General features: G+C 37.5%; 1 protein-coding gene across 13 annotated transcripts in view; it reads left to right on the plus strand.

The window, feature by feature from the left end:
• Window positions 1-24,733, plus strand: part of LOC117426111 (PTB domain-containing engulfment adapter protein 1) — a 141,995-nt gene that overhangs the window by 46,916 nt on the left and 70,346 nt on the right. For 3 of the 13 annotated variants that reach the window (XM_059033607.1, XM_059033605.1, XM_059033613.1), the window contains exons 2-3: window positions 239-325; window positions 18,629-18,701. The exons of 1 other annotated variant lie outside the window; for it this stretch is intronic. Coding sequence is in view for 1 of the 12 variants with exons in the window: in XM_059033617.1 (XP_058889600.1) it covers window positions 18,423-18,442; window positions 18,629-18,701 (93 nt within the window). In the remaining 11 variants the exon portion in view is untranslated. Of the gene's footprint in view, window positions 1-4; window positions 132-213; window positions 326-2,543; window positions 2,613-18,383; window positions 18,443-18,628; window positions 18,702-24,733 lie in introns of those variants that run through there. 9 more of the 13 variants (XM_059033610.1, XM_059033608.1, XM_059033614.1 and 6 more) reach the window with 6 other exon arrangements.

Raw genomic sequence — 24,733 nt, forward strand, 5'->3', positions numbered from 1 at the left:
CTTTCTGCAGAAAGCTGATGTTTTTTTTTTTTTATTTTGACAGTTGTAGAGCCTGAGTATATACTGGTATTTGCCTGTGAAATAATATTATGCTTCCCTTTTGGAGTATAAAGCTTCTTAGATTGCTTCAGGTAAAAAAAAAAAGTGAATTCTGTAAAGCATGTTTATTGTGATGTGGACAACCCAGGATTTTTTCTCTCTCCTTTTTAATAGAGTTATATGCCTCATCTTTTTAAAGGGCAAAGCACTAATGGAAGTCTAGTGTCTGGCGGTTGAGTGAGTGTGCTGCAGCGCGGGATCGTGACCGTTCATTCGCAAAACTTCGGTAAGGCCTAATCTGCTTGACATTTTGTTATTTTCTCCTGAACCTGGAGATTATATGCAGCTTTTGGGTTAGAAGTGAAATAACACGATTACAGGTTACTACTCTATCTGAGACTGAACAGGAAGAGGCAGGATTATGCAGGAATACTTATATAAAGAAAGAATCTGCCATTCCTTTTACACAGCTTATATAACAAGTACCATTTAAATATCAAATTATATATTTTTTTTAAAGATGCAAGCCTTTAACCATTACGTACATGAATGCATATTTTTCTATTGAAAGTTTCCTGTGACAACCTGTTTGATTTCACTGCCCTTAAGAAGTCACAAAATATAAAAACACAAACAGTAGTTCCCAGTACTGACACCCCATATTAATTGCTGATTTTTGCAGAGTTTTACCAGTGTGAATTAAATGTTATCAACATGCTTATATTGTGTAAATCCAGTCTGAGATATGATACGACTAGGACTGGTACATGGAATTCAAAAGTGTGTGCTGGTCTTGTGGGTACCAGCATACCATCAAGTAAGATGGGATGGATGGAGAGTGGCGTTGCTACACAGTTGCAATCTCTTCTTTTGATTAGAGAAATTCCAATCAGGTTTTTGGCCCTTTCACAGCATGGAGACTGCTTATAAAGGATATTCTAGTCAGTAGTGATGCTAGCTGTATTTGTTAATCTTGTTGGCTATTACAGCAACCTTTGACAGCTTAGATAATGTAATCTTTTTTGGACAGGTTGGAGCTTTTGGGTCACTTCCTGTCATTTCGATCAAATCAATTCATATCAATTCAGGGTACCACAGGGTTTTGATCTGTATGCTACCCTTGGATGTCATTCATCAGCATAAAGTCAGGTTTTCGTATGTATTCAGATGACACAAAACTGTATTTTTCATTAAAACCCACTGATCCTCCGACTCTGTGCTGAACTGACCAGCTGTTGGATGTTTAGTAATTTATACAATTAAATGTTGGAAAGACGGAGGGTATTTTGATGTGTTATTCAAGGTGTGTTGACAGCAGACACTGAGCAGTGGTGTTTAGAGACTCAGCGTCTTTATTAATGCAGAACTGAGTTTCGATCCACATATTCATTTTGTTTCTAGTACTGCATATTCTACCTTTGAAATATTGCCTGGCTACTCCCTCATTAGTATTCTGCTGGAGCAGAGACCCTTGTGAATGCATTTATCACTTAAATAATTGACTATTGCAATTCTTTATTTGCCAGTCTACTGAAAAATGGCACATTTACAGCTTTTGTTCTTTCACACACTAAAAAGCAACAACAGACAACCCTGGTTTCACTGAAATTGCACTGGTCTCCTGTGTCAGAGAATGTAAATAGTGACTAGAAGATCTTGCCTCCTTACTTTTTTTTAAGATCGTACAAAACTTTTAGTGACTTTGTGGGCTGAAAGAGAAACTTTTTTCCTAATCCTTAGACAAATGACCAAAAAAAAAGACTTTCAACTGGCTTGTCGAACTGAACATTTGTACTGCTAAATACATTATCATGACAAAAACAGCCACGAAGATTAGGGTACAATTTATAAAACAGCTTTAAGTCTCAGCTAGATGCTTGGAATCATTTCATGACTTTAAAAGGCCAGTTTCCATATTCACAAGTACTTTGTCTTGTTAACGTATAATTCCACTGTTTGTAAACACAAATTAAAACCTGCTGCAATTTGACATAATGTACACAGCAAAATAACCATTTTCCTACCAACAATATATAAGGCAAGCTTACAACGAAAAACACTTTCTGTTGGTAACTTTTACTTCTAATTATATTGGTCATCCCCTATTGCGTCCAGCCCACTTTTCACAGATTAGAAACAGTCCCAGCCTCAAAATTACATACAACATTTGCTTGTCATTAGTACCATATTTCTCCACCAGGATCCGCACCAACATTATGTCACTGGTTTGCATGAATCTAATCCTGGAAGCAGGATTTATTTTGACAGCTTGGCTCGTTATGTCTAATGGTGAAGTTTAGAGAGCACAAATCGTTACACACTGCTAAATCAAGATTTTAAACAAATGCCAAACATAAAATAATTACATATTTACTGTTTACAAAAAATAAAAGATGGTGAAGCAGTATATACATGTAAAAGCAATAGAACAATTAAAATCTCAAAGTGTTGAAATATAGAGAAATCCCATTGCTAAGCTGCTGTTTTTAAACTACTTTTTTCAGATGCCAACAGGATTACTTGCATCCAGTAGTATAAGAGGCAGAAGACTTGGAAAACTCAGGGCAGATAAGGTGCTGTGTTCTGACAACTCCCGTTTCACAGTATTTTGAAATGACGGGTGTGTGGAGAAACTCCCAACTGGATACATACAGTATTTATTTCACTGAATGCCCCTTTAACTCGTAAGACTTGTGGTTCAGAAATAAATTAAAGCCTCTTTCAGACTGGCATGCTCTACTCGAATCAGGACCCGTTTCCATGTGGGTTGGGTATGCATTTTGTCTTGCTCAATCCGGGTCAAAGCGTGTGGACCGGGTCATTCCGGGTATGACACAGGTACATGGTTTCACACTATGGGGGATTGTGACCCGGGACTTTAGTTAAGAAAGTGAAGGTAGACCAACATTTTGACAAAGTGTTTCTGTGTTGCTGGTGGTTAGTCCAGTGGTAGTTATTGAAGCCCAAACAAAGGGTATACAACTGGTAAAATAGAGAAGAATAGTGTGTAGCAAACTTTAGGGTGGATTTTTTGCTGTTGTCTGAAATTGTGTTTGACTAAAGTGTCAAGAGACTGGCTTTGGTCTGGAATTGATTTCACAATCATCTGTGTGCTGTATAAATATGGTAGAAATTGCTTACCCTGTGTCTTCCATGTAGAGAATTCCATTTTGGGCAGCGAATGCAGCAAACACAATTTGTGGTTTGAAAATTAAACATACATTTTAGATATAGATATAGATACAAGTGTAACTCACCTTTCTGCTTTTAATAACACCTTTCAGTGAAGCACTGCATTGATATTTATTTTACAGTAGGCTATTTGAGTATTTTTGCATGTATATTTCTGACCTCCTTTGCTTTTCCTATTTAATGAAGCATACAATGAAATAAATGCACCACAGAGCAGAGCAAAGAGTTAAGTAATGAGGAAGTTGGTTCTATCTTTCAAGTAGAAACAAGTCTTCCCTTTTCAATAACACTATCTCCCTGCCAGAATAAACTGAACAAGCTGGTTTGCTGCTGTTTTGCAAATATGTTGAGTGGTTCTGGGTTCTGTTCTGTTAGACTATTTCTTTTTTTCTCTAACTTCAGCTTTTCTGAAAAAAAGACACTGGAAGCTGCTGCTCTTTAAGAAAGCTTTAATAATGGTTTCAGAACAAATAACTTACAGTGTATAAAGTACAGTAACACTGAAGAAGCTGGAATTGAGAGTTTGTTCGCATTCAGATAGTACAAGTGGTGACTGCCAACAACTGGATTTTGTGCACTTCTGGCAGAAGCGATAAAACCAATCTTAAGAAGGCACCTGTGAATGTCACTGAACTGTTGCATGTTTCGCTAACCATGATCATGATTCAATTTGTTGCCTAAAATCATTACAAATTAATTTGGTCAGAGTCTGGGTTGAGAGTGGATTCTTAAAGTAAAAAACAAATCTCTTTGCCAACATATCGGCCACCACATCTGTGAAGACAAATGAGTTCATTTTCATCTTCTGTTGTCAGAACATTTAGTTTTTTTGCAACTACCATTTTAATTGGGTACTTTGTATCTTTTTTTCTAGATGTCCTCTGCAGTGACACACTTACCACCTTATTTTACTGAAACTGATAAAGACAATGTAAAGTAAAAAAAAGTGTTTACAGTCAACTGATTCTCCAAGCTGTTTTTCTATCTCTTTCTCGTAAAAGTGAATGGCAGAGGCACTTTGGATTAGCTGTCGGTTGCTGCTGATCATCCAGTCACCTGGTACACGCTGCTAAAAAAAACAAAAAGCTACACTACTTTGATCAGGTTACAGTGCCTTGGTCCACAAAACAGCAAACTCAAAACAAGAGTGTTGAATTATGAAGATACAGGAAGATTTTTTTTCCCTGGATGAAATCATTTTAATGATGTGCTTACTTCTGTGCCATGGATGCCTGGTTTACTAAAACAAGTATCTCTGTTGGCTTTTATGAAGTTCAGAGTGTAATTTTAAACTACTGGCATATCAGCGGTACTGGTAGAGACACCAGTAAAATGGCCTGGCAAGTGAAACGGAGCGTTGTACATGCAGGCATCCTGATGTGGTTGATATAAACAAAATCCAGTATCTTGAAATGAACAATCTAAAACAAAACAAAAAAAAAACTTTAGATGTTCAAGAGAATGATGGGCTAAACCCACCAGTTTTTTGTAGCAAGAGTAAGTTTTCTCTTTCACAACATCTTTAGCTTAGTTACTTACAACATACAAAGTAGCAAATAAATATGCAGATATTAGTTGTCACCATGGTAATATATAGTAATTATACCAAAAGACGGTTTAATTTTTAATTTTTTTTTTTAACATGTTTACTTTGTACATTAACTGGAAATAAATTGTGTTATTAACCATTTATAAACACACATTTCTACGTTTTTATGCAGTTGGTAGCAATAATTCTGCTAAAGCACAGAACATTTCACAGGGTATTCTTTTTAAAATAATAATACAAAAAGATTTGTAACTGTAAGGTCAAACTTTAAATTTCATTCATATAGTGCCTTTAGGATTTACAATCAGGAGTTTATGTAAGTGATACTGTCATAATTCAAATATTGTAAGTGTTAGCATGCAAATAAAGAACACATTTAAGCATTGCATGCAGTAGAAACCAGGAGGGCTCCAGAGGAAACCATGTGCTGGGGTTATTATTTAATACTGAAAACCTGTGTGGACACTTGAACTGTGGCCAAACTAGACTTTTTAAAATACAATGTAGTTCCCTTCTCATGAGTCTAGCTGGTGTCAAGCCCCTACGGCAACTATGTGGAGATCAAATGCTTTTCAAAGGGTCATTATACCCTGTGGCGATCTGCTATTTTCAAACCAACTCCTTTGAACTTGTTTAGTACAGCTTTCGAGAATTTGTCTGGTGGTTTTGTTGCGCTTTGGGGTTACGAATGTGTGATGTATGTATTAAAAGGTCATTTTCCAGTGGGATTCTTGGAAGATGAAACAAACAGCTAGTCATGGCAGCTAACCAGATCTCATTACTTATGTTTACACAAACTGAAAACATGAGGGAGAGGTACCAAAAATAAAAAAGGCATAGAGGATAAGGGGAGCATAATTCAGGTAAGGTGAATTCTATCTGAATGCAAATTCCCCTTTTAAGATAAATAAAAATGTAACAAACTAGGCTGGGTAGATTTTCTATATTTTAATTGTGTGAGCAGTTTACATGACCATGAGTTTTGTGCTTTGTCAGCTGTTGCTTTCCAGGGAGCAGGCTGCTAAGCTGTCACGCCTGTAATGAGCAATCCATCTTTATTAAGAGATCTGCCACTATGTTTTTCCTGAACATTCTGCACCCATGTCTTCCTAAATTATCTAGCGGGAATCATTTTTGTGATTTTAAATAAATATGATTTATCTAACTGTATATTATTCTAATGGAAATATGCTGAAGTACCAGACTTGGTACATTTTAGTTTTGCTTTTCCTTTATTTACTGTGTCCTTGATATTAAATTGACATGTAAATTAGTATGTATTTATTTATGTATTCATGTATTTAATATGCATTGCTTGTGATAATTTCTACTAATTAGACAATTTATAAACCTTTTGCATTTGACCACAATATATTTCAGGCCAGTATCGTCTAAAAACATACAGTTTGGTGAACATTGAGTGTTATAAGCTGAATGGCCTGTTTTGTGTTTTAGTCTGATGGTAAACTGTTGGTTTTCTCTTCTATAGTGATTTACTTGGTTGCCGATCCACCTATTGTGTATAAATGTAGCCTTTTAAAATCTTAATTTTACTTCTTTAAGTGCAACAAGATAGATGTTCACAATACATACTGTAAATCTTGAGGGGAAAACAGTGCTTAGAATAGACATTCAAAGCATAATCTAGTTGCATTTAAATAAATAAACATATTCTTATTTTTAAATAGTGAATATTTGAACTTTAGGCACCATATTTTTTTAAACGATTACCCCGGTGGACTGATTCTTTCAATGCTATTACTTCTATAAGGAAAACCGTTTAACCTCACAATCTGGTAATCTATGACTTTCACCTCTTTGACCTAAGTTTAAATGCAGCCAAAGGCAATTTCATGGTTTCATTTGTTGACACCTTAATGGTTGCTGAAGTTTAATTCAATGGTCTGTGGTGCAAAAAATACAAACCGGTGGCTGTTTTTGTACCTATGCTTCTGAAGCTGTAGTGAAGATGCCCTGCAGAGGGTTCAGTAGCTATTATGGCTATAATGGTGGATTTCTCACCCCCGGTATCGTTCACCATTCCATAAATGTGCTGTCTTGTTGGGCAGCAAGACTGACTTTGTTTCAGCTTCATAATATCCCTGTGCCCACATGTACCCTAAGGGTAGCTACAATATATACCATGACTCCTGGATTTAGTTTGGAAGGCAATTCAATCTGCACTCTTGTGAAGGACACTGAACTCGGACTTCAGTGCAATAGTCTCCAAGTCAGAATCTATACAAATGTATGATTTGGAGTTCTCGAGAAGTTGATTTCTCAGCTGCTTTTGTAAGCAACACATAATTACTGTATCTCTTAGTGAATTCTCCCCTGAGTCGTACAGGCAACAGGAAGCTTTTTGGATATGTTTTTTTTGAAAGTTCTTAATCCACCAAACATTTTGTTGGCCTTGCAAATATACATCATGAGTTTACTGTCTGAGCACACCCTGCTGATTTCATACTGCATGAGTAATACCAATTAATGTGTGTTCTGTTCTGTTTTACTGTTTTATAATGTTTCATCAATCACAATTTTGCAAACTTTCTCAGTGATGTAACTTCACGCTGGGCAAAACAGCTTTATCTGCTACCCACATTCTCTCCAGATGATAGTTAGTTAATTAGATGTGCTTTATTTGATCATCTCCTACTGCTAAGTACCTGCAATTATGTGTACTCATTACTGATATTCTTTTTAGTTCAATTCTGAGTAACACAAAACTTCAAAATACTGCACTGCTCCTTCAATGTGGCAATACAATTTAATTCATATTCCATATATATATTAACTATACACATTCTCAAAGGTACTGCACTAATACCTATTTTGTATTGAAATAATTTTAGGTCTGAAAAGGAAAAGCACACTGTATCCTCATATACTGCAGGGCAGCAGTGTGGAGTAGTGGTTAGGGCTCTGGACTCTTGACCGGAGGGTTGTGGGTTCAATCCCCAGTGGGGGACACTGCTGTTGTACCCTTGAGCAAGGTACTTTACCTAGATTGCTCCAGTAAAAACCCAACTGTATAAATGGGTAATTGTATGTAAAATAATGTGATGTCTGTATAATGTGAAATAATGTATAATGTGATATCTTGTAACAATTGTAAGTCGCCCTGGATAAGGGCGTCTGCTAAGAAATAAATAATAATAATAATAATAATAAATGTCCATTTTACTGCTTATCCAGTTGTGATGAAACTGATTAGGACATCCCTTTGCACAAGTTATTGAACGTTTCAAAATCTGCATTGTTTTTCTTCTTTTTTTTAAAGCCTGCATATGTCACACCAATTTTTTTTAAATATATTTTTGTATACAGTATACACAAAGTATTGAGAGCAGGAGATATATGGAGTAACCTGTCCATGTGTACATTTGTCACACATTTTTGCATGTACTTTCAGTGGCTCGAATTTCTGATGTCGGGTGTGTATGTCCCGAACATGAAGTCTTGTCTGTCTAATGACTTTTTTTAGTACCATAAACATCTATGCTCCTTGGCAGCCTTTCAAAAATCAATCACTGAGTTTGCAGTAGGTGCAGTTTTGAAAAAGTATGTATATAACAAAAATGCTTTGAAAGCAATATTTTACAAAGATGTTATTATAACGGCCAACATTTTTTTCTCAATTTGTCCAAGTTGTTAAAGGAAGTAGTTTACATAAACTTATCATTTATTTAGTCAAGTGAATGATTTGTGTTTTAAAATAGTGTTAGGAAGGGACATTATTACGCCTTTATTTATATAGTTTTGAGACCATGAAATGCTTTTTTTTTTTTTTTTTTTTTAAAAGGTAACCATCTCCTGCATGTATTCTTCTCTGGACAGAAATGTATACAGTTTACTTTTTATATGAAATGGTAGACAGTTTAAGGTATTTTAAAACCAGATTCTCACATTTTAAGAAAGGCAGAAACACAGTTTACGATTACAGAATTGCATTTGCCTGCTATCTAAAATTGCATTATTTCCCTTTGTTATGCATTTGCCTAGCTTAGATTTGGCTTTTACATTTAGATGCTGAGGAGGTGGTCCATGTATTACATGAATCTCTCGCACTGTGTGCTGTGTATACAAATTGTATTTGACATAGAATGTTTGTATGGGCATGCAAAGATTGGTATTTGTTTTATTGCAGAAGTAACACATACATCAATACTACTATTAATTTTCAGACTGTTCAGGCAATACTATGACGTTATTTATTGTAATATCCAACATTGTGAAAATGAAAATTACATAATACATTTCTCATTACTCATACAATATAGTCTCCAGCAATATTTCCTAATTTTTTTGGGCAAACTCCATGTGATGAGGATAAACACAAAATAAACACAATAAACAAAACAAATACCTTTCAAAAAATACACCAGTAGCATTTGTTTGTCTTTTCTTCTCCAAACAGTTTTTACTCTCCAAACAGTTTATTTACTCTCCAACTCTACACCCAGACAAAGGATTTCTCCTGGTATGTGGTTGGAGCCCAAGTAATCAATAATTAACAATTACCTAATTAAGGCTCCAGCCACATTCTCACATATATTTCTAACCCCTCCCTGCTGATCCAAAACAAACAATAGCAAAATCATAATAATAATAGAAACAAATACATATGTATACATAAAAATGGAAATAAATCATGACAATAACAAAATAATACCGGTATATACATTAATAAAGGGACGGGCACCCCGTCACACTCCTTAAGAACAGAGATTGTTACAGACAGCAATTAAATGTTAATGCATTGGTCTCAAAAGAATGTCATGTTTTACCCATTTTACCAACATGACTATAATGGCTCAATTCTCTTTACTAAAACCCCTTGTATGAAACCAAACAGAGTTGCCCACTGTCCATTAGATGACCTTTCTACAGCAGCAGTGCTGTGGAAGCTATTGAATGCAGTGACAGTTCTGTATTGCAGTGTCTTTCATAGGAGCAATGCCTCCTGGAACTCTGCAGTCAGGTAACCATTGACTGGCAGCATTCGTGGAGGTGGAAAGGAGGGATAATTGCACGTTTGACAGCAGATCCTGCCAGACTGTGCCATCTGGCATGGTAGTCTCATGACTTTTACTTTGTTTTTAGTTTCGCAAAATTATTATTTTAGATTCTTTTATTTGAAATGACTGTTTAAGGTAGGGAGTATTTTTTACATTTTTTTATGAATTCTTCACAGTACTTCAGTTGACATTAAGGTGCTTGGTTTCTGGCAATACTTCACAGAGCATAACAGATGGTACAATATGTAGACCAGCCACAAATATTCCATTCTTTCTCAAGTTAAATGTTACAGGATGGCTGAAACATTTTACGAATTTTTTTTTTTTTTTTTGGGGCAGGTAAAAACTGTTCCGTGGCCTGATTACTTGATTGTTTCTCAACTCCTTTTCAGCCAATTTAGTACAATAAAATAACTATATATATATATATAATTGGCAGAAATTGCAGCTTCCGCGATGGAAACAGAAAGAAAGCATTATAGCAGTCAACCCTTTGGTGCGTTCCCCTTTAAGAGACGGGCTGTGTGCGTGTGTTAGTCAGCTGTGTGTAGCAGTGACGTTTCAATACACCAGTCGAGAAAGCTTTTTTTTGTGCAATGTCTTTATAGATGGAGCGCACGCTTGCAGATATTGGAAGCATGTTGTAGCTTTTAAATGCATTTAAAATAAACAAAGCAAGCTTCATAAATGCAATGCTTACCGGTCGTTTGTTTAAAATAGCCGAAGCAATATTCAAACCGAGCTGCTTATCGGCTGTTGGCAATATCAAGAAAGAGCGCAAATTACCAGAGACATTAAGAAGTGACAGAGATATTAAGAAAGCAGAACCAGGGAGGCAGGAACTTCTAGAGTTAAGAAAGAAACCATCAGTTGCAGGTTACTGTACATTTACTGTTTTTTTTTTTTTTAATCTTTCCGTGGAGATGGCTTATAGCAAACCGCATAGCAACACTGTGTATTGTAGCCTAATTAATCTTGTTCACATTTGCTTACTTTTAAAGCAAAAAATACTCATGTTTGCGTGTTTTGTTGTTCACTAACCTATTTATGGATTTGTAAATGCTTTTTCTATAGATGTTTGTAAATCCGACTTTCACATATCCGCCTATACCCCAGTCCACAGGGGGTGGGATATGCGACGTTGTATTGTGTGTGTGTGTATATATACAGTGCCTTGCGAAAGTATTCGGCCCCCTTGAACTTTGCGACCTTTTGCCACATTTCAGGCTTCAAACATAAAGATATGAAACTGTAATTTTTTGTGAAGAATCAACAACAAGTGGGACACAATCATGAAGTGGAACGAAATTTATTGGATATTTCAAACCTTTTTAACAAATAAAAAACTGAAAAATTGGGCGTGCAAAATTATTCAGCCCCTTTACTTTCAGTGCAGCAAACTCTCTCCAGAAGTTCAGTGAGGATCTCTGAATGATCCAATGTTGACCTAAATGACTAATGATGATAAATAGAATCCACCTGTGTGTAATCAAGTCTCCGTATAAATGCACCTGCACTGTGATAGTCTCAGAGGTCCGTTTAAAGCGCAGAGAGCATCATGAAGAACAAGGAACACACCAGGCAGGTCCGAGATACTGTTGTGGAGAAGTTTAAAGCCGGATTTGGATACAAAAAGATTTCCCAAGCTTTAAACATCCCAAGGAGCACTGTGCAAGCGATAATATTGAAATGGAAGGAGTATCAGACCACTGCAAATCTACCAAGACCTGGCCGTCCCTCTAAACTTTCAGCTCATACAAGGAGAAGACAGATCAGAGATGCAGCCAAGAGGCCCATGATCACTCTGGATGAACTGCAGAGATCTACAGCTGAGGTGGGAGACTCTGTCCATAGGACAACAATCAGTCGTATACTGCACAAATCTGGCCTTTATGGAAGAGTGGCAAGAAGAAAGCCATTTCTTAAAGATATCCATAAAAAGTGTCGTTTAGAGTTTGCCACAAGCCACCTGGGAGACACACCAAACATGTGGAAGAAGGTGCTCTGGTCAGATGAAACCAAAATCGAACTTTTTGGCAACAATGCAAAACGTTATGTTTGGCTTAAAAGCAACACAGCTCATCACCCTGAACACACCATCCCCACTGTCAAACATGGTGGTGGCAGCATCATGGTTTGGGCCCGCTTTTCTTCAGCAGGGACAGGGAAGATGGTTAAAATTGATGGGAAGATGGATGGAGCCAAATACAGGACCATTCTGGAAGAAAACCTGATGGAGTCTGCAAAAGACCTGAGACTGGGACGGAGATTTGTCTTCCAACAAGACAATGATCCAAAACATAAAGCAAAATCTACAATGGAATGGTTCACAAATAAACATATCCAGGTGTTAGAATGGCCAAGTCAAAGTCCAGACCTGAATCCAATCGAGAATCTGTGGAAAGAACTGAAAATTGCTGTTCACAAATGCTCTCCATCCAACCTCACTGAGCTCGAGCTGTTTTGCAAGGAGGAATGGGCAAAAATTTCAGTCTCTCGATGTGCAAAACTGATAGAGACATACCCCAAGCGACTTACAGCTGTAATCGCAGCAAAAGGTGGCGCTACAAAGTATTAACTTAAGGGGGCTGAATAATTTTGCACGCCCAATTTTTCAGTTTTTTATTTGTTAAAAAAGTTTGAAATATCCAATAAATTTCGTTCCACTTCATGATTGTGTCCCACTTGTTGTTGATTCTTCACAAAAAATTACAGTTTCATATCTTTATGTTTGAAGCCTGAAATGTGGCAAAAGGTCGCAAAGTTCAAGGGGGCCGAATACTTTCGCAAGGCACTGTATATGTATACATACACACACGTACATACAGTACCAGTCAAAAGTTTGAGTACACTTGCTGGAAACTAGGTTTTTTTCATAATTGACAATGTTTTACATCGTATACGTTTCTGTAAATACTTGAAAATGAAAACACATGTTACAATATACAAAACAAAACATAAGGAGTATCAAAGCAATGCTCAAGAAAATTGGATTCCTCAAAATAGCCACCCTTTGCCTTAATAACAGCCTCACAAACACGAAGCATTCGGTTAACAAGTTTCAGCAGGAAATCACCCAACATGTCTTCCCAGCTCTTCTGCAGCAATTCCCAGAGATGTAGGGCACTTGTGGGTAGCTTTGCTTTGACTCTTCTGTCCAGTTTGTCCCATACAAGTTCTATAGGATTGAGGTCTGGAGACTGGGCAGGCCAGGTCATTAGATCGAGTTGTCCTTCACTTTCCTTCTTCGCCAGATAGTTTTTGCACAACTTTGAGGTGTCTTGCGGGTCATTATCTTGCTGAAGAATGAAGGACTGCCCAACTGGCCGGAATCCTGATGGAATGGCATGCCTCTGAGGTATGCTATGATAGCCATGCTGGTTGAGCTTGCCATGGACTTGGTAAAGATCACCAACTCTGTCACCAGCAAAGCAACCCCAGACCACGACACTGCCTCCTCCATGCTTGACAGTGGGAACCACACAAGCAGAACTCATGCGCTCACCCTCTCTGCGTCTTACAAATACTCGGTAGTTGGACCCAAATATTTCAAATTTTGACTCATCGGTCCATAAGACTGACTTCCACTCCTCAGACGTCCAGTTCCTGTGTTTTTTGGCCCAGGCAAGTCTCTTTCTCTTATTCTGCACTCTTAACAATGGTCTTAGTTTACTGTACATGTCATTTAGAAAATCCAAATTCTTTCTCCATTGTCGTGACAATGTGATGTAGCTCACACATATCGTGCACATTCCTTGTACTATTAAGTGTTTGGCCAAAACATGGCACAGCTAAAAAGAGTGGGGGAAATAGCCTTCTCATCCTAAAAAGTCACGTATGGCAACAAGTTTCATGTTTCAGCAGTGAAGATTGCGTTTGTGATGTAACAAAAAAAACAAAAACATTCTAATGGTGAAAGCTGTCCTTGCAGAATTCAGATTCAGGTGTAAGATAAAGATGGTTCGTGGAAGGAAAGTGTGATTCTACAGAAAATTCTGCAGAACAGAGTTTTCAGCAAGAGGGATATCAATGAAATTAAATATTGAGAATTTGAGAACATGTTTACAGCAAAACAATGTTTGCATGGATGAAGGTAATGATACAGTGGGTGCTTATGATGCTGTGTTTGGAGTGCAGTTCCCCAGCATTTCATTTGATTTACACAATGTGAAGCGCTTGGAGCATCTGGATTATAAAGATTCAAATTGTCAGAGCATTGGATTACAAAAATATTCAAAAGCAATTGGATACTGGGAACATTGAATTACTCAAATCTTCCAGGAAGGATAACCACATGACCTGACTAAATACATTTTTTTGGATGCACTGCATACATATAAATGCATTTTCCTCGGCTTGACCAAACAGTATTATATTTTTTATATGGGTTTGTAAGCCACTAACCTTGTTTTTCAGCATAGATGTGTCAAACATGAGAGGATCAGAGAACAGCATTTTGTACATTTTATTTATTAAGTGACTAAAAACATGTGAAACCCAACAGCTTCTCATGAAGGTTGCTTCACTTTGCATAATGCTGAACACCACACTCTCTGTGTTAGCTCAGTCAGGAGTAAGCATAAAAAATGCTTTCTATTGAGGTATTTTGCTTTTCCATGGCAACAATTAACTCGTCTGGTTCCATCTGATCTATAGTAATAGTGTGAAGTCCAGCAGAGTTGAAAGGCATCATTTGATTTATCCGAGATCAGGAATTACACAAAAGGAGCAAGCAACTAGGATTCTATAGGCTCAGGTAATGTCAAGTGGAAAATTAGTGTAATTCAAAATTGGCGCAAATTACCCTAGATGACTGAACATCATATACAATATATATATGTGTATATGTGTGTGTGCTCAGATTTGCTTGCAGTGTCTTCCTTTTCCTGTTCACGAGGTCTTTGTCTTGTGGCAGTTCATTAACCATAGAACATTAGTATTAGTAATTTGTGTTATTAGGGAGAAAAACAAACAAATAAACTGGTGCTTACCATAAACTTTATATACAGAAATCCTGCTCTGGTGGTTGTCATTGTTGAAAGATCAAAGTCGTGGAAAAATTCAAGAGAATGCTTGAAGATGAACAAACCCACAGGAAATGTACATTTCTGGCTGTAAAAGATAGGAAAGGAAACAATGTGCATTCCTTAAGAATGTGGTCTCCTTTTTTTCTACACTCTATACTTTGTTTGTGTGTATGCATGGTTTTCCAGAGATAACTACAACAACAACATCATAACTCATGAATAATGGCTGTATGAAGCAATATAGTTTTAAATGCTGTTTGTATTCACCATAGCCAAGTGAAAATACACTTTGAAATAAGTAGAAAAATACCTATACCTAAAATACCTAAAGGTTAGCGTAAAATGCTCTTTTTCCCCTCATAAACGACCTTCAATATCATGGGTGTGCTGAAATTGCATAAATGCTAATTCTGCTCACCTCAAAACATGTACAGTACTTTAACATCTTACAAAGATGATTCAATGTTTTTGAGCAGTTTAGTAAGGCAGGGTAAAACTATATATTATATATGTATTGGATGACACTATCTGGTCAAAAACAAATAGAGTGAATAGCCTTAATAGTTGCTAGGGCATCCTGTGGTATTTGGAACCAGTCATCCACGAGCGGCACATGCTGTGGTTGTTCCGGGAATGAAGGTGACTGTGATGAGCCCTGATGAACTCTCACCCAGCTCATACAGATCGAGTTATATAGGTCTAGATACATAATGTCGCTGCATACATTTTCATTCATTGCAGACTAAGATTCTCACATTTTTTAACTACTCATTTGTATTTTGGCATATTATATTGTTAGTCATTGTGAGTTTGGTCCCGTGTCACAGCTATAAGCCATGACAACTTTCCTCAGCTCTTGCTCATCAGGTGTTTAACTTTGTTACATCATTCCAATAATCCCCTTGACACTTTGTCATTTGCTGCTCTCCAAATTCTCTCCATGATTATTATTTGTATTACTGTTATGTAACCGCTCTTGCCAAGACCTTGCTTCACGATCACGTTTCAGTTTTGTTTATATGCCAGTTAGGACCAAGAAAACTTGACAAATAGAGTTTTTTCTCCAGTCTTTTTTAACTAGGCTTATTTTTTGTGAGATTACCATACTGTTGTCAGGTGGGGGTTATACATGTACAACTTGAAAATTGTTGTTAGAATGCTTGGAAGATTAGTGGACTGACACAGGTTTATTATTTTTATTAAAAAAAAAAATCTAAATATATTTTGATCATGAAAAAGTACTTTTAAAATCAATGCAGCATTTTATACCAGTACTGCAGCAAGTATGAATTTTAATAATGTAATTAGATGGGTTGGTTTAAATTTGAATATTTTCAAATGCAATTATGTTTTCTCTGAAGAAAAAAATAAACGTTCTGCATTTTTGTGATTTAGTGTAACAGGTACATTTCATGACCGAGTAATTTTTGTCTTTGCCTTTTTGATTTTTAGCATATTCAAAATGTCACTAAAGAGGATGGATTTCAAATCATAAACGTGCTATACTGCTGTGTTCATTGAATATTGTGACACAAATAGAAAGACAGTAGCCCACATGACTAAGCTTTTGCTCCTAACACAAGCTTGCTAAATAAGTAGAGCATGGCCAAACTGTATTTTTAACTCAACTATGAGTACAGTATATAACGTTGCTAAGTGATGCTGAGCACCGTAGATTAAATTATTGTTATTTTATAATTACCGTATGTGTTACAAGATATTCATTATATTACTGTCTCACTGCAATATTTTTTTAAACATTATCCCTATTTTAGTATTTTATTCACACATCATGGGTCATATATCACATGGAAGATTCTTTGTTTAACGTTTACCTGTGAGCATTCACCAGGAGAAAGAAAAGAAACAGTGTTGTGTATCCAGAACATGCTTCCTCCTAATTCTCTTCCCAGAACACCCTACTCACTTGAATTAGAGCACCAGCGTTGGTATTGATCTGAATACACTGTACTCCTTGTTTTAATTGCATTTCTCCATTGAGCAGGGAAGTACAGAAACAGACATATTGTGTATTTAATTTACCCCAGAACTGTTAACACTACCTTCAGATGGATCTTGAACCTGTTCTCTCTCTCTCACAAATCATATGGTACATCACTCTAGAAAAATCCTTGAGAGGAAACTGATGATGGGGCCAATCAGTATTGTCAGAGGTATTCTTTAAAAGATTTGCAGCCGCATTCATAACATGGTTTACTATCTTGCTTGTCTTTGCAGGGAAAAAGAGGACACCAAATACTGTGTCTAATTCCTGCTCATGTTTTATTGCTGCAGCATTTAGTAACAGATGATGTTTTTATTGTAGACATTACTTCAGAAAGTTTTGATGTGTGACTTTTATATTTTAAACCTGATTTTCACTCGTTTACATAGAAATGCATCGATGTGTGCAACATCTCTGCAGTGACTTGTGGGATTGCAGTCTTGGGCAGCATTTAACTTCTGATTTAACTCGACAGACAAATACAGCACCAGTAGTAATACAGTCAGTTATTAGCTCTTAAATCTCTCATTGTGGAAGTTCATTGCCATTGATTGTTTAATTGAACTAAGTAAATCTTCAGCCAGACCCTGAAGTAGTTAATTATCTCATTTGACCTGTTAAAGTTGGAGTGGATTGGCCCGCCACGACTGTGGTTGGACGCCCCGGGTACAGATGGGGGCAAATGAGGGAAAGGCAGTGTGACCAGGTCTTGCGTCACGTGCGTGGATAGCCGCTGTTTACGCAACATAGAGAGACAGCTGGGGGTGGAGTTGAAACGCCGGCACAGGCGCGCAGTATTTATTAATACAAACAGAAATGAAATTAAAGGTGGTCATGTGACGTTACCAGCCATGGTAACGCACAGAGGACACATACAGCAAGCTGTACAAAAGGCAAAATAAAACACAGTACAAAGACTACAAATAAAAGGTGCCCCAGAGGGCGAGCGCTAGCGTTATAAACGAGGCGTCCCGCTCCAGGAACCGGCTACACACTACGTAACCCTCGCTATACATCACATGGGATCACAATCCCTTAACTAACCTGCTCATGAGCCGGTATTCATACAACGACTCGTGCTGCTTCATACGGCCTTGGCTGGGCATTGCCTTCACAAGCAGCGCTTGCAGTCTTAGGGTTGTGTAGCTGTCGTTCCTGCAGAGCGGACCCTCTCCTCCCGAGTAGACGCCGCTCCCCTCTGACATGGCATTACAGTCGCCCCGAACCATCTCCCGCGGATTCTTTTGAACTGACGGACACTAGATCAAGACCCGCCCACCTGCTGATTGAGGTCCAGCACAGCCAATCACTTGCTGCCCTTCCCCTCAACCAAACCTAGCAGGCAGCAAGTCTCAATCAAGCGCCCGTCTGGAAACGATAAATGTAATTAAACAAATCAACTCCAAAGCGACACACAAACCCATTTCCCCATACAACTTATATCCACACTAAATACACACGTGCAGGGCAATCGCCCTTCTACAGGCAGTTTTTATTGTTGTGAAATAAACACATTACTAACAATTTTGTTCTGTTTCTTTTATTCCTGCCGACGAAAAAAAAAAAGTTAAAGGGAGTTACTTGAATTAACAATGCTCTTGCGCATAGCAAGGTAATTGTAGTTTCAGTCTAAAAGAAAATGCTTTCCTTGAACGTTGAGTTGAAAAAAATAAATAAATAAAAACTGGTCTGCAAAGCTATTTAAAATAAAAATGGAAAATAGGATGCTAGCACTGTATTTTGGGTTTGTAATAATCCTTAGATGCGAGGAATGTAATGTTCATCATCTTGTCCACAGATGGCGTGGTCTTAATCATTTTGTGGAAGACACCCGGAGTGCTTCCACTGACCAGAATCCCACTTGTACCCAGGTAGGTAGAAATTCCTGACTGATTTAGTAGTTTAAGTGAAAGAAAATGATACAATTCCTTACGAAGTCAGATTTTGGAGTACATGGCAGTAAAATAGCGTGGTCACCCAGTCAGTTATATCCTTTCTGTAATTTTGACTTATTAATAAGAACATAAGAACATAAGAAAGTTTACAAACGAGAGGAGGCCATTCAGCCCATCTTGCTCGTTTGGTTGTTAGTAGCTTATTGATCCCAGAATCTCATCAAGCAGCTTCTTGAAGGATCCCTTGAAGCATTACTGGGGAGTTAGTTCCAGACCCTCACAATTCTCACCTAATGATCAGGTTCAGTATTGATGTTTTTTGGTTTTATTCCTCTGCCTTGTTACAGCAACAACACAGACCCTACTGTGCTGCATAATAGTTTGCCCCGGACTACACTGGGCAGTGCTTTATAAACATTTTTTATGTGAATGATCTTGAATGTGTGATTTTATAGTGGTTTGAGTTTTGAATGTGTGACTCCCCTTAGATTGTGAACTGTTTTTAATTCCCTGACTAGCGAAGGAACATTTTGGACTTTTTGATATGACTAGGTAATATTAGTTACATAAAAACTGAAACTTTATGAAATTAAAGTATTTTACCATACTTGGCCTTTCTCTGAGTACATTTCTTAGAAAACTCTAATTACTATGAATTAATTCCCTGTTTGTAGCACTGAGATATTATAAAAAATACTGTTTTACTTGATTTGGGTGATTATCAGCTAATCCCTAATTTAGCATTTATGATTTGTGCCTCCTGTGTATTTTTATTAAGGGGTTTGTATAATGTTAATCTGTATGTATAACTTTAAACACTCCTTCAGATTCATTGATGCTGTCATTAAACATGACCTTTTTTATTCCTCAAATACTGTGTTGCAGATGTCACACAGTTTTATGTCATATGTCTTTTAAATGACAGTACATATCTTTTTTTAATCTCAGTTAATATCCTAATTTATAAAGCAGGTTGTTTTTTGTTACATCCTTCTCTTTATTATCAGTAATCTGCTGCCAGTGAAGTAGTTTTTTTTTCTGAAGATGGAATCAGATTATTAATACTTGCCCCCATTCTTTACAGCCGTATTGATCACAATCAAAAGAAGTGACAGTCAGCGTTGTGACATGTATTTTAAAGATTGGATTTACAAATCAAAGTGCTATTAAAAAGTATCTATACAACTTCACAGCTCCAATTATTCAGGGTCTGATTGGGGAAAATATAATCTTTTCAATAATTTAGATGGTCTTCATCATTCAAATCGTTGTGTATTTCCTGTTATGATTGGAAACCTGAACCAATGAAACTGAAGCCATTCAATAATTATCTTTTTTTTTTTTTTTTTAAACTGGACTGAAATATTTTTGTTATTGTACCTATTTGAATTCCTATTGAACTATGGCATTAATTTATTTGAAACTTGTATTTCAAAGACACATATAAAAGCAAACTCAGTGTAAGGTGATAATTATAATACAAGAAGAGGCATCAGATCTCTTCATAAGCAAAAGAGAGAAAGAGAAACTATGGATTTAAGTAGTGATGAAAATGCTAGCAGATTGTTTAAAGCTTTTCTGCAGATCTATGGAGTGGTGTTATGTTTTCCAAGTAATTCTTTTTTAAATAGGCAAACTTGAACTGCGTTGAGCTCCATGGGGCTGGATCATTCAGCTCTGCCAGTGAACTGTTATGTAATCTGTTGTGAATGCTCAATCATGTGTTGAGTAAATGGCTTCAAAGCCTGACAGTTAAAAAAAAAAAAAAAAATTCCACATACATTTTTTTATTCTGCGGGCTACATCAGAAGATGCTGCAAAAAGGCTTGACCAGCTATGTAATTCTCCTAACATGTAAAAATATATATATATACAAAAAAAGCTTTTATTTAAGATTTTCCAGTTGACAGTAATGTTTTGTCTCTAAAACCCTTTAAATAGCAATGTATTGGTTCTTCTGTAGGTTTTTTTTTCATGAAATGTTTTCTTTTTTCCCATAAATAATGTGTTTCTGTGTGTTCGATTTGGAATAGTCTGTCACTGGTCAGAAAATAGTATGCTATGTAAAGTAACTCGGATCATGCCTGTTTCAAATACAATCCTCACTACTGCCTACTGTGCAGGCACATCATTCTAATATTTTAAGTCCAATCAGCATCTCTAAATTCCTTTCTGTTCATGTTTGATGTTTCTGAAGTGCCTTTATTTTTGCGATTTAGTTCGGCTAACAGGGCTGCCATAAAGTCCTGCTTGTACTACCATTATGTGATGTTGTGATGGTCAGTTTCTTGCACAGCATCCAGCCTGCAATGATTGCATAACTAAAGTTCCTGCTGGCTGGAAATGGCTGCTTTTAGATCAATATTTTAATAAGTTGGTGATATAGAACAGCTGGAGTATATGAAGTTGGATACATTGATATGGATAGATTGGTTAACATGTTGCAAATGTTACATTATAGGGTTTGTGATCATAACCTCAATCGACCATGTCTCAGTAAAATATAGTGGTCAGAAATTAGGGGATTTCAGTCAACCACCCCCCAGCCCTGCCCCTCTCCCCAAAACAAAACAAAACCAAAATACATATCATTCTGTCTTTCAAAACATAGGTATCCCCTTTGATACTGATTTGCAAATCCAGGGTACAGTGCAGCTATTTACGTAGCCATTGTTGGTCTGACCTTTTAAGGTCTACATAGCCGGCATCGTGATGGAACTGTAAAAATCTCTGGAGTCTTTCACATGGACGAGAACAAGATAGCATGATAAGAAACCTAGAGATTATGTTCTCAGCGAGATTAGAAAATTCAGCAAAAAAAATCTACTCTGGGGATTTAGTCCAGCCAAGCCTACTTTAACTTTCCTTTGGTACTTTCAGGTGAAGTGTAGGCCTTTTAAATAGACATGGGTTTGTGAACTGTACTCAGAGGAGTTAGCAAACCACTATCGTGAGATGTACTTTAAACGATTGATACAACAGCCATGGGGAACTTCAAATCTGATTCCAGAAGTGTGGATACACAGTCTCTAAACTGCCAAAAAATAAAATCAATTTGGAGTTTGATCACGAAAATGCACAGATGAAATGTTTTTAGTCATATAAAGTATAACACTATGACTGAAGTAGCCTTGAAAGCAGTTTCTATTTAGTCACATATATATAGTCTATATATAAACACATATAAAACATAATTTAGCTTTATTGTTTAATTATCTTATATCTGTGTGTTGCACATTAAAATATAATTTGAATTATCTATTTCAGAAGGAGTCAACACAATATTAGTTACTATGTACAGTTGACCCCGTCTCTTATGGTATAAGTTTCTTCTCATGAGCACTGTGGATAGACAAAGTGCCAAAGGAGATGACACACTTATACCATAAGAGACAGAGTGAACTGTGCATATTTACTTATTACACTATGTAATACAATTTTTGTTCCTGGGTAGTAAGTGTTATTTCCTAATTGCTTATGCCTCAAAAGTATAGAAAATGGCTATTATTCCCCACAAACTTTGCTTTTGTGACCAGGACAGTGATATTTTGAAATTGACCTGTTTCCAATGAGAAACGGGCAAATTTGTGTCTTTTCGTTCACATAAAGTCCGAAAAAAACATGTGAATCCAAATTAACATGTATTTATACTAAAGTAATACAAAAATGACTACAAAAGATTTAGAAGTGAGTAGTTTTTTGAGATTTACGATTATACTGTAAATCACTTTCACGAATCAGCCCCCAAATGTAGTCTCCCATCATGTTCTCGTTATACTGTCCTTGGTAGCGGCGTTCAAGGTCCAGTATATCCTGGTGGAAGCGCTCGCCTTGCTCCTCCGAGTACGCTCCCATGTTCTCCTTGAATTTATCAAGATGAGCATCAAGGATATGGACTTTGAGGGACATCCTACAGCCCATTGTGCCGTAGTTCTTCACCAGAGTCTCAACCAGCTCCACATAGTTTTCGGCCTTGTGATTGCCCAGGAAGCCCCGAACCACTGCGACAAAGCTGTTCCAAGCCGCTTTCTCCTTACTAGTGAGCTTCTTGGGGAATTCATTGCACTCCAGGATCTTCTTTATCTGTGGTCCGACGAAGACACTGGCTTTGACCTTTGCCTCAGACAGCTTAGGGAAGAAGTCTTGAAGGTACTTGAAGGCTGCCGACTCCTTATCTAGAGCTCTGACAAATTGTTTCATAAGGCCCAATTTGATGTGCAGTGGTGGCATCAGCACCTTCCGGGGGTCCACCAGTGGCTCCCACTTGACGTTGTTCCTCCCCACAGAGAACTCGGTCCGCTGTGGCCAGTCCCGCCTGTGGTAGTGCGCCTTGGTGTCCCTGCTGTCCCAAAGGCAAAGATAGCAGGGAAACTTGGTAAAACCACCTTGGAGACCCACCAGGAATGCCACCATTTTGAAGTCTCCTATGACCTTGATGCCATCTCAGAAAAATGCAGTTATGTATCCACTTAGGCAGCTGGAAATAAACTGAACTGGTGGGCTTAAGGCCCCTGTATTTATACTACTATTTATATTACTGGAAAGTTCTAGAAAGTTTTAGAAGTTACTCCAAGTTTACTCAGCACTGAATCTATCTGGAATGTTCTGGAAAATAGGTAAATTTCAAAATGTCACTGTCCTGGTCACAAAAGCAAAGTTTGTGGGGAATAATAGCCATTTTCTATACTTTTGAGGCATAAGCAATTAGGAAATAACACTTTTACTACCCAGGAACCAAAAAAATAATAATAATTTGTTACACGGTGTTATAAGTCATGTTTTTTTTTTAAAAAAAGAGATACGTAGTTAATGCTGTGTTCCAGAATTTGTGTCAGTTGGTAGACAAGACTCAAGAAATATAAGATGTAAAGTGAAATCTGGCATTTTGATCGGCTGAGTGTGGATTAGTGATTTATAATTAAGGCCACTACTCCCAGGGGGAAAACAACTTTACCTTCACAGAATGAGTCTACTTTATCTCATGCTTCATGTCAAGCCAGGCATCTTTAGCTGCCCGGGGCAAGGCCCAGAGCAGCTGAGAGAGGACCCAGTCAACAGGGTCTTGACCCCAGGCAAGTGAGATTTACAGCAGACAAAAGCAGAGGTGGGAGATACCTACCTTAAAATAGATGATGATGTGTGATGAAGTGTGAGTGGATCATAATGTGCAAAATAATTTGAATACCACAATTTAATTAGTGGTTGTGGTTCACCTGCTTTTTCTGCTGGCATAGCTGCTCTTTGTGAATGACTGGTGTAGTTGGATGGTGGTGTGACCAGAATGCTGTTTCAAAGTCGGGCTCTTCACTCAGCAGCAGCAGCCCTTAGCAGACTGACCGCTCTCCTTAAATATTGGCAGTTGGCTCTAATTTACAATAATGAGCCAACTGCCAAAACAATAAAACAATTAACAAATAATAATACAATTAAACAATTAAATTAAACAAAAACAATTAGCTTGGCAGGGAGGCTTTTCACCCTGTCTCTGCTACAAAACAAACATTTTTATACTTGCAGGGCCTCTGCCCTGCTAAGACTGATGATTTCCATTACACGAGAGTAGATGTTAAAACTTCATGCTGATTTGAACTCGACTCTCGCCAAAATAAGCACCAACTAAGACATAGCTTTACAGTAAACTAATGTGATCCATCTGTGTCTCCATCCATTTACGCTTCCTTCCATATGATGCTGTAGATATCCTTCTGTCTGGTGTTGATCGCTGAAGTGAAATGCTGGCTCCAGGGATCAGCTTATTGCCTCCCTGGTGCATCAGCACACACAACGGCTGCGATGCTGGCTCCGGGGATCAACCACAGTGCGGTCTCCCCAGCGCATCAGCATGACAACGGTCTGGATTGAGCTAAGTAGGGAACATCTCTGGGGTCTTCAAGTGGGCACCTTCCATCCTCAGTGTTTCGTCGACTAGTCCATGACACCTCAAGAGGGCTTGATGGTGATTCTGGCGTCCCAGCATCACCCCCCTCCATCCCCCACTCAACTCAGCC

Source organism: Acipenser ruthenus, chromosome 11 (genome assembly GCF_902713425.1).
Source record: "Acipenser ruthenus chromosome 11, fAciRut3.2 maternal haplotype, whole genome shotgun sequence".
Classification (NCBI taxonomy): Eukaryota; Metazoa; Chordata; class Actinopteri; order Acipenseriformes; family Acipenseridae; genus Acipenser; species Acipenser ruthenus.